Source organism: Ammospiza nelsoni, chromosome 8 (assembly GCF_027579445.1).
Source record: "Ammospiza nelsoni isolate bAmmNel1 chromosome 8, bAmmNel1.pri, whole genome shotgun sequence".
In the NCBI taxonomy this organism is placed as follows: Eukaryota; Metazoa; Chordata; class Aves; order Passeriformes; family Passerellidae; genus Ammospiza; species Ammospiza nelsoni.
In genome coordinates this window covers 7,061,877-7,073,235 of record NC_080640.1, presented here as the reverse complement: position 1 = coordinate 7,073,235, position 11,359 = coordinate 7,061,877, and the positions used below count along the sequence as shown (strand labels likewise).

Below are 11,359 nucleotides of genomic sequence, written 5' to 3'. Positions count from 1 at the left end.
ACACCTCTCTTTGATATATCAGATTTTGTATTTAATTTTCTGGCTGACAGCATCATTACAGAAAACGCCTGATCTGCTTTTGGTATTGCCCAAAGTCCTTCTGCCTGAACTCCAACAAACAGCTTACCCAGAGAGCTACACCAGCTTTGCTGGAAGCTGAGCCATGAGCAGCAGCGAAGTTCCACCTTGGGCACACAAGTGAACTAAAGCCATACAGATGGCTGGTGTCACTTCTGCTCAGTCACACACATGAAGGAGCACCCAAATTCAAGCACAACAACTTGGCCTGCCTCACTTTCATAATAAATTAGGTTTCTTTTTATAGCCATTTTCATAAGAATAGTAGCACCCAAAAAGAGAAATTAGTTTTAAGGTATTTTATTTGACATGATTGAAGACACAAGAACACTCAAGATACAATCCAGACAAGTTGTGAACAGCTCCAAGTATCAGTGAAATCTGAATTTATCTTGCACAGAGGTGAACAAGACCACAATGGTTGGTTTTATAATATAGTTTAAGACTATTTCAAGCAGGTGAGTACTGTGACATTATGCCCAACAACTTTTATACTATTCATCCGCTTAAGCCACTTCATATCATAAATATGCAGCTTATCTTGGCTATTAAATCTCTGCAATATATAATTAGCCTTCTCATAATAATGCATTAAAACTCCTGTATATGAATACTGGTATACTCATACCACTGAAAACTGTCCTAACCACCACTGCACATTTATCATATTCTAGCACAATTAACCATTCCATCACAATTAGCTGCTAAACTTCAGCCTAGAGTTCAGTAACTTGGACCCAAACTTGCAAATTGCTTAGAGCAAAACTCCTGCCAAGACCTTCTGCTTTCCCTATGGATAGCTGGCCTTGTTGTCTTTCCAACACTAAATTGCACAATGTCATCTGAAACCCCTACCAAAAAAATGCTTTGCAGGGGAAGGTCCTGCAAAAGTGTCACAACTACAATTCTAAAAATGCCTCATTTCCTAGTAAATTTCATATAAATTTTACAACCTAACATCCTTTATCGAAATGGGCATCCACATGCCTCTTAAAATGTAAAGTTGTTTAATTGGGTTATTGTCTACAGACCACAGCATAATATTCTACTTAACAATTCTAATTCCTTAGAGAGACAAGCTAATTTTCCATTCTGAAAGAGGGCAACAAGGACAGCTGGGAGTTTGTTCAGTAGTTCAGTGCTCTGCAAACATAAGCTTGATAGTGTTCTCACCAGACTGAAGGAGGAAGTGCAAAAATATGCAAACCACGTTTTACAGGGATTTCAGCAACGAGCCCCTGCTTGGATCCAGATGGGATCTTACAAAAGGTGAACCAGAAAGGGCAGAGAATCTGCTGGGCAGGGAGCTGTGCTTCAGAAGAGCTGCAGAATCCACCTGTAGCCTTCCCTGCAGACAGGCTGGGAACAGCACAAAGCCCATGGGCCACCTGATCCTGCAGATCACCTCCTCTTCACAGGGGGGACAGGGGTGACAGCCATTTATGAAACCAAATCCTGTGTTAAGGCCACTGAAAACAAATCTGTGCAGAACTGGACAGATTCAGCTTAACATAGCATGCAAAGACAGCAAAGCCTATTTTTCTGTAATAATTTTGGATTTTGGCAGGTGGAAGTGGTAGACAGAGACTGTGCCTTACCTGCAGCTACAATACAAGTGTGTTGCCTGGCTTTGGGAGGTAGTTTTTCATTTGTTGTTGTTGTTGTTTTTTAAACTAGAGAATACCCTTATTAAAAACCCAAAACCTAGTGAAGAAGCTGTATACCCAGATTTTACAATCTGATTTTTGGTTTTACAGGAGGATTCATCCATTATTATGAAGAATTGCTGGAGATGGAATGGTCACCATCTGAAACAAAGAAATGAAAACCCCAGCAACAGACTATTGCATTCATGTGATGTGCTTAGCTGGTATGACTTGCATTGCAGGAAGAATGTTGTATTCTCTGACACACCAACATTTCTTTCCTATTATTATAAGATCGGCCTTTTACATTTCATATCTTACCATCTTTAAAAGCCTATAATTACAGAAGCTGATTGAGAAACTGTGTTATTTAAAATTAACAGCTGAATGAAATCAACAGAGGCAAAGTGCATTTTTATACAAGAAAATAGCACTGTAGAAAGAAAAAGTCTGTACAATATTTAAATATTGTATATACATAAAATTATATTGTTCATAACTCATCTTAAAGTTTCTCTTGTTTGTAAACCATGGAAAGCAGCACACACAAAAAAAATCCCAGTATTTAGCTTTTAAAGCATTTAGCAGGCAGCAGGAAATCGACTGCTAGCAAGCACACTTTGTAATTATAGAAAGTATCCAGCAGGATACTGTGACTAGCATTCTCCATAGTCCTTTATTTATTTATTTTAAAGCTGAATGCAGAACACATTTCCCATTAAATCAGGGAATTCTGCAGGAGACACAGAAAACTCAATGACAAAATGCAGTGGATCAGTTGTCCAGCTCTCTTCTGTGGCAAAACTCCAGGATAAACACAGAAAGTTTAAGTGCAGGATTGGAACATAAATTAATGAAAGAACTGTTAAAGCTTTAATCTCCCAAAAGTGTCAGTAATGGATTTAACTCATGCTCAACTTTTTAAAAAGGAAGGTTTAGGTTAATAATTAACATTGCAATGTTTTGAAAATGTAATGAATTCCAGCAGGTAATCAGGCAGCTCTGTATAAATGCACTGGGAAGTGTCAGCATTTTAGGGTGATTCTACAGGTTGGTACCACTCTGCTAATTTGGAGTGGAATTAGGATTAGAATCTGAAGTTGTCAGTTCATGGCAGATGCAGAATGTAAGTTTCAGAAGTTTTCTTCCTGTAGCTTTTTGCAAAATAAAAACTATTCTAGTTGCAAAAGAAGTTTGCCAGGTGAGCATGTTTAAGGAAACATTTCCACTAAGTTATTATTTGGAAAACAAGATGCTACCATGGCCATCAGTGCATTTCTCCTGCATCAAGTGCTCACTGCCAGGTAAGGAATGCTTTATTTAATGCTATTTATATTTTCATTCTATTGGTTTCTGCCTTCCACTTCATTGGCCACTCAACTCAACCCAGCAATATATTTTACTGAATTAAAATGTCTGCTACAAAAAAATGTCTTACGGTATTTTAGATCTGAATGTTTTGTCTCTTGAGAATTGTTTAAATGTTTCTGGACAGCCACCATCTAGCTGTGCTTCCAAATCTTAACACAGGAATGAAAAAGGAAAAGAAATACAATCACCTGGGGAAGTGCTTGATAAAGCAGATGGGTCAGAGGGATGTTGAGAAATGCAGACAGGAAGCTCATGAGGCTCAGCAAAGGCAAGTGCAGAGTCCTGAACGTGGGCAGGAAGGAGCCCATGCAGCAGGAGGAGCTGTCTGGGAGCAGCCTGGCAGCACAACCCACCCTGGCATCGTGGCACGCAGACACTGAGCCAGGCTGAGCGTGAGCCAACACTGTGCCCCTGCTACAGAGAGTGCCAGCACTGGGAACTGCACGGCCAGCAGGTCAGGAAAGGGATCCTTCCCTGATTCAGCCCTGCTGAGACCATGTCTGAGCGCCAGGAACAGCTCTGGGCTTCCCAGGACAGGAGAGACACAGACACAGCTCTGAGAGCAGCACAGGGCCATGAAGGGGAGAAGGGACTGGGGGAGCTTTCGTGTGAGGAGAGGCTGTGAGAGCTGGGGCTGCTGGACTCAAGGAGGCTCAGGGGATGCTAGCAATGCCTGAGAGCAGACAGGAAAGAGGATGGAGACAGACTTCTCAGAGGTCTCCAGTGAAGGAGCAAGAAAGAGGCAACACGCACAAATTTAAACGCAATAAATTCCTTTTAAGCGTAAGAAAGAAAACCTTTGCAGTGAGGGTTGTCAAATAAGTTACCTGGAGTTTAGGGATCTTCATTTTGGAGACCAGAAAATTGGAAAAAGAAACTTCTTCCGACTGATACTGCTTAGAAAGAGAGGTTTTATCAGACAGTCAATGGATGTCCCCCTCAAGCTTAACTACTCTGTGATTCTGTGGTTTCAGATGAAGACTAATAAAAATAAGCTCAGAAGACCCCAAAGAGAAATAGGTTTGTTCTTAATATTATTTTCCAAAGTATAATGAGGGTAATACTAGCTAATTAATTTGACAGCTTGTTCTGAGAGCTCTGACAACAAAGGCCTTGTTTTCAATGTGGAACAATCAATATTAGGCCCCCAAAACACATATGTATTTCCTAAATATAATTTTAAGAATTTCTGGGTATTTTCTTTACACAGAATTTAAGCAATTGAGATCCTATTTCTTTGAGTCATTAACTTTCAGCACTTTAAATTCTGAAAGCACTGGGCAAAATCCAAAGAATACAATAAAACTACTAATTTGTTCCCATTGCCAGAGGATGGTGCTGTTTAAACAGATATCCCACACAGATACACCCTCTACAACAGCCACGTGGGTTAGTGAGTTTTTCTCAGGAGGAAGAGGAAGAAGAACAAGGCAAAGAGATTACAACTTGGTATTTTTTTAACTAACCTTCAGGACCCAACAATAATCAGTGTTTATTTTGTAAAGGTAGATCTTTAAGCATGCGTGAGTAACTCGGTAACTTTTACTACCTCTGGAACTTTTGCTCCTAGAACTTTTTAAGGGTCTTTCAAAATGCAGTCCTTGGTCACCAAAGGACACAAACACAACACACCCCACCTTAGCTGTTCTCATGTAGCCTGCTGAAATTCACGGTGATGACATGACAGACAGAAGTCAGAAAACGGAACAGTGGAAGATCAGTCTCACAAACAGGCTGTGGCGGGGGAAAGGGCCATCAGTAATTTAAGAAATCAATACCAACTTTGACACTTTTAGAGGTGGCAACATCAACAGCCATGGCTTTGATTTCAGTGTCCCCAAACTGCATCAGCGTTTTGATCTCGCGCCGGTTGGGCACGGAGGCGTCAGTCCCCGTGAGATCCAAGCGCAGCGTGCCGCACTTCTTCACGCCGGGCTCGGTGATGAAGCTGACGTTGTCCTGCTCCGAGCTGTAGATGTTGATCACTATCACTAACTGGGAAGGCTTGGCAGGCGTGTAGCTGCGGGTCACAGTCTCTCCCAGGGCTACAGACTGGTCGGCTGAGATGAACTTGTCGAAGACGTCGGTGCACCAGCGCGTGCCGTCCTTGACCAGCAGCTTCTCCGGGGGATGCTTGCCCTCCACGAAGCGGTTGAGCACCCCCACGCCGTAGGTCAGCGGGGAGCGCCGCACCTTGATGACCGCAGGGTCGAGGCCAAAGAGAACAGCTCCTTTGAGGATGGTCAGCCCCACATCCTGGGGAATGATCACCCGGCACCTGGAGCCAAACGCGCTCTGCACGGCTTGCTGCAGCAAGGGGGACTCGGCGAAGCCGCCCACCAGGAAGAGGAACTTCACGTTGGTCACCTCTGGCTTATCGAACACCTCACCTGAGCAGAAACAGAGAGCATTCAATAAAATCCACTTTGACAAGGCAATGCAAGTGAAAATGGCAATGTCTGAGTGTTCCATGCACGTGATCTGAAACTGCCACATCCGTGCCCACGCTGCCACCCCCTCAGCACCAGTCTCACTTCTGTTATCTCTAGTGTATTTCACTATGAATTCACTCACCTCAAACCAAACAACATTTATGAAGTTGGCCTTTAAAACCAACCTTTTGTTACATTCCAGATAAATCACTCCATTCCAAATTCACTTATTATTTTTGACCCCAGCAGAACCACAATAAATACCATCTGCAAAAAAATCCCTCTTTACATTTTTACAGATTTTCCTTCTTAGCTTAAGCCCACATCTACTTTCAAGAAATACATGCAATGCAGTTGTAGACTCACTTTTAGTTCAAACAAGTGAGTTATCTGTCACAACTATTGCAGTCCGAGGTGTCTCCCTCCCTGCTCACATATAAGCTGCTCTATACTTGTTGTCTTATTAAGTTCTGAAATTTAGCTAATAATCCCTCACACACGATGAGCAAAGCTGGACATTTCTTCCAAATAGTGCTTTAAAACATGTAAAAGCACACTTTTCTTACCACAAGCATTATACTCTACTTGATACTAATTTCATCTTTGGCTAGGAAGACCTTAAATAGTAACTTTCCCAATAAACACATGTCACTTTCCATTACTGGACAAATAAATTCATTGCTGCTTAAGCCATGCCTGGAAGTACTTTTACCATGATGCATCATTTACTATTTGTGCTTTAGAGATGTCAGTGATGGTCATGAACAAATGTGACCTTCTACTAGGGGGGAATGAATTGGAGTTCTTAATAGCTGGAATACTCAGAAATGAGATACAACTCTGGCATAATTTGGTTGTTGCCTGAACCAGAAAAAAGAAAGGCAGAATCTGGGTTTCCCAGTGGATGTCAGCCCTCTGAATGCTTGCAGCCCTGGAAGCATAGAGTAATTGGAACTTAGGCAGAAACAGAACTGAATCACACTCAGTAACTAGCACTAGAGCTAGGCAGGAGTATGTGCTCAGGACACATCCCTTACTTTTATTATTTTCCTAGCTGGTCTGTAGAGAACTGCAAGTTTCAGAACTGAATTCCTTGTCAACAACTGGTGAATACCAGGAGTTGTTGCTGGGCAGAAATGGGTGAGTAAAGCTTCAGTTTGTGCTCAGCCAGGAAGTGGAACCCCACACAGATACGTACTCAGGTGCTGAACAATCTGGTCAATCGTAGGTTTGAAAAGAGCATTCATTGCATCTGGGCTCATCCTCAGCATTCCCTGGGAGGACCACTTCACAAAGTCCACACTGCAAAGGAACAAGAGAAAGAACATTAAAGCATTGCAGCTGAGCTGTGAAACAACAAGCATTAAACAAATCAATGAGTTTACAGAATCTGCGTGCATTTTCCTTGGAACAAAGTGCTCCACCTCACCCTAGCCCCATACCAACTGCAGTTATGTAAAACTTGAAGGGAGAATTATTATTTTGGCTTGTCTAATTGCTGTTTTCTTTGCCTGATTGCCTTCTGCAGCATTAGCAATGCTCAACTGCTCTCTGAAACAGCTGGCAGTCAATGCAGTGCTCGCTCATCTGAAACAGCACTGATTCATCCCCAGAAGGGCAACATTTAGATTATAGCAGTGGCAGGCCAAAGCCACTGGAAACACACAAGGAAAACAAGCAACTTGGGAAGCCTCAGGAGGCAGAAGAGAGAATTGCATTTTTAATGAGGCATAACATTTATTAAGTGAACACTGGCATTATGCTATTCTACCACTGATACACATCTGTATAGCTCAGTAATCTCCCTTATATTCATGCACATTATATGTTAACCTTTACACTCTTTCTATCCTCTTATCCAATTGATTTCATTTAATTTAAAGGGAGCATTTATCATTTCCTCTAAGATTCACCATTAAGACTACTATTAAAAAGGAGATGGCCTCGTGAGGAGGAGGATTTCCAGAAATTTTTAATGATTACAGAACCTCAGTCTCATTTATAAAGCAACTTTTAGCTGGATTCCAAGTCACTCAAGCTTCCAGTACATTCACCAATAACTTCTGAAAGATATCCAGCCTGCATACTACATTCAACACTGGCTAGTTTAAAAAATTAGGGTACAGGTACTAAATACCAGATCTTCCTCTCTCAGGTCCCAAGCATTCTGTTCCAGATTCACAGGTTCTCTTGCTCATTCTCATTAAACTCCAGGTTTTCCGTAATATGTAACTTCAAGAGATGCAAAATGCCCACTTCTATTTTTTGCTCACTTTCTTTTCTACAGCAGCCCATGATCTTGTCACTTGGAGTGACTTCTTGATACTGAAAATCATTAATTAAGATCTCTGGAGGGGATTATGTCTCCCTGCGTATCAAGTAAATTATCAAACTTGTTAAAGAAGCAAGATAAGAAGCAAAAGCCTGCCATCACCTCAAAAGCTGAATGCTTCCCCTTACAGAGCTTTATGCAGTAGTGTATGTATGTTTTCTCCAGTGATCTGATACTGTTAATAACTTCCCTCAAGCCACAAACATGTTTATACATCTCACAACCTTGGATTTTTTCCATGACCCAGGCTGCTCAATATTAAGGTTCTAGGCAACAAATTCTGTGTTTGATCTGACATTCCTAATTAATATGCAAGAGACCCACAATATACAGTCAAAGAAAGTGATGCAGTGGTGACCTAACAAGTCATAGAAAGTAATACCTGAAAAGTGCAAGTCTTGTACAGAAAAGCTTTTGCTAGAAATTGATGAGAACTTTTCATTCTGAAAACTGCACCGGATGCAACCCCATTTTCTCATCCTTGCACTACACTTCTACACTTATTCTCTGTCACTCCTAATGTAATTAGGGTATTTCAATTATTTGTCTTTGCTACCAGTAGTTAATTCTGCATCCATGTGCTTCTCTACTCACTTGCTTTTCCTCAAGGCATGTTCTACACTGTGCCCTCGGAACTTCTTGTAGTAGTCAATGAAGGAGAAGGGCAGGGTGATGTTCAGGGGGTTGGTCCTGTCGGGAGCTGCCGCCCGCTTGCGGGACTCGAACGCGATCATCAGATCCACCCAGGCCGCGGGGCGCTTGATCTTAAACTGCTCAATGAAATCTTCCCCAAAGATTTTACACAGCAGCTTCTCAAACTCATAGTCCACACCCAGAGAACCGTATGGGCCACCTGTAGCACAGACAAAACACAGCTTTTATATTCGGGATATGCTTTAATATTCCTATGATATTTCGAGCTGGCCACACACACATCAGAACAACACTCTCAGGACTGTCATAGGAGAAGATTCACAAAGAGAGGATCTCTGCTGAATGTAACAGTTGGTCTAATACACAACAAGATCTTACCTTTGCCTCACTGTTACTCCTGTATCATCATAGCCACTCTAACATTACCACTATAAATGAGTGATTCAGCCAACCAGCAGCTGGGTTACACCATTTTTGAGTGCTGGTCTCATTTCAGGAAGAACTGTCAGTAAAATGCAATAAAGCACACATTTCCTTCACTGACAAGCCAAAACATTACATAAATATGTAATACACCATCTAATTACATAAAGCAAGCAGTGGAAGTGACATTACATGAGGTGTTAGGGCATGGGTTGGACTCAATCTTAAGGTCTCTTCCAACCTAGTAATTCTGTAAATTCTATGAATACCTGTTGCTTTGTAGAGCTCCTTCAGATGTCCTTCAGGAAGCCTGATCTGATGGACAGTCATGTCCACTGTGCCTCCTCCGCTGTCAACCACGATGTACCGATCACCTGCAATGCCAAGGGGACAGGCCAGGCCCATTTACACCACTGTGAGCACAGCAGCTCACTGCAGTGAGAGCTCCTGAGGGCACCAGATAAGGGAGATAAGGGCCTACAGACAGCCAGCAATGGCCATGCTGAAGACCTGATCTTTGCTAGTATTTACAACACAATGATTGATAACAAACATCAAAGTCAGATGTCAAAAGCTGTTAATGTAACACAGCTGAAAAGTGGGACTGCTCATGCTGCTGGTGTACATCCTAGTGGGCTACCAAATATTATACCATATTTACAAAGCCTGTTCTGAGGAAAATATTCCAGTTGCATGGAATAATATTTCCACTATCACATTAAAAAATCTTCTGTATGCTAGAGCATACAGAATTGCAATTCAGCACTTGTAACTAAGAACAGCACATGAACTTGTGAATTTTTTCCTTTTCCCCTTTATAACCACCGTGAGAACAATGCAGTGCACAGCACCTTTATGGGAAACACAATATTTGCCTGTAACACAAAACCAGTGAGAGCAAAGTTTGCTCAGAAAAGGACAGTACCTTCCTCCAGCTCAGACCAGATCTCTCCTATGACATTTTCCACCATGAAGGTTCGGCTCTGCCGGTTCCGGCGCACGTGCTCCTTCCCTAGTGATTGACAGAAAAAAAGTTATTGAGTATAAAAAAGCATGAAGAAATAAAATAAAAAACTGCAGAAAACAAGTGCAAGCAGGCTGACAGATCTGTACGTATCCCTTCTTAACAAATGTACAAAAATTATTGCATTGGGACCAGGAACATTAGAATGCCATTCCTGAAAAGAAGGAAAAATGGTTTACAGCCACCCTGATCTTCCTTGATATTGTTACATATACTTATTTGTCTTTTAATCTATATGAATTACCTAATAGAAATAATGCAAACTAATTATATATAGTGACAATCTAATAATAAGACAGCTATAAACAGCTCTGACTTGCATTTCTTCAATACACACTGGCTTGCAAAGCGTGTGCTGGCAGCAGGGTGGGGGGCTGGCAGCCAGCTGTGCTCACAGCAGCCAGCTGTGCTCACGGCAGCCTCCACAACCAGCAGGTGGCAGCCCCAGCCCACGCCCAGACAAGGCCCCCACTACCCGGGATGGGAGAACATTCCCACATTTCCAAAAGCCACTGCTCATTTTCAGTGCTCAGGCAAATACGCCTCCCCAGCCTCTCAGGATGTCAGCCTACCCCAAAACAAGCAGCCAGAAGCACTGCTGCACAGATTAGTCAGAATTAATCTTAAGGACAAGTAAGAATTAGAATTAGTATTAAGGACACAGTGATCACCAGGGCTGACCCTCAGAGTATTAAAAATATACATCAATTAAAAACTAAGTGCAATCTTGCAATAATATTTATTACTTATTGCAACAACCCATTAACTTACAAGACTTAACTGCTGCTTAGACATTTAAAAGATGCAGAACAGTCTGTCAGGAGAAAGCAGGGTAGTGAGAACCTCTGCTATTTATGCCTCTAAATCAACCTCCATAACTGAACGATCAAAAAAACCTACATTCCTTGTGTTATCATCACTCACCTTCAAAGGCACTTCATAAAACACTACAAGAGAGGCAGCCTGTCATAAGTAGAAATTCTTTCTGAAAACACCAGCATGCAAATCACAGAATGCACTTTGCTTCCTATTTCTGTAGTGCCTGTCATCAGAAAATAGAGCATCAGCTCCACTTGCTCCTGCACCCTCCCCAAGAAGACTCCACGATGCAGAGAAGCTGCCCCAGCCTCAGTTCAGGGACTGGGCAGTACAGGGAGAGCTCAGATGAAGAACTCCATGGCAGAACAAGAACTATGTCCAAGTGAGGGCCTGTCAAGCTCACAGAAATCAATGGCAATCCTTTCATTCCCCTCTGTGGGCTAGAAGTGAACACGAGAGCCAGTCTTTAACTACAACTGAAGCAAGCTTATCCTTGCTACTATGAACACTAAAATTTCTGTTTTGACTTCACAGCAATAATATGGTCCTTGGAGTGCTTCTCTGTTTATGTTTAAAGGGT

At 42.0% G+C, this 11,359-nt stretch overlaps 1 protein-coding gene across 1 annotated transcript in view; it reads right to left on the bottom strand.

Moving 5' to 3' along the window:
- Positions 1–362: 362 nt before the first annotated feature.
- Positions 363–11,359, bottom strand: part of HSPA12A (heat shock protein family A (Hsp70) member 12A) — a 52,973-nt gene continuing 41,976 nt past the window's right edge. The window contains exons 9-13 of the mRNA XM_059476970.1: positions 9,862–9,948; positions 9,206–9,310; positions 8,454–8,712; positions 6,726–6,829; positions 363–5,485 (exon numbers count right to left, since the gene is read on the bottom strand). Coding sequence (XP_059332953.1) covers positions 4,851–5,485; positions 6,726–6,829; positions 8,454–8,712; positions 9,206–9,310; positions 9,862–9,948 — 1,190 coding nt within the window. The 3' untranslated portion in view covers positions 363–4,850. The remainder of the gene's footprint in view (positions 5,486–6,725; positions 6,830–8,453; positions 8,713–9,205; positions 9,311–9,861; positions 9,949–11,359) is intronic.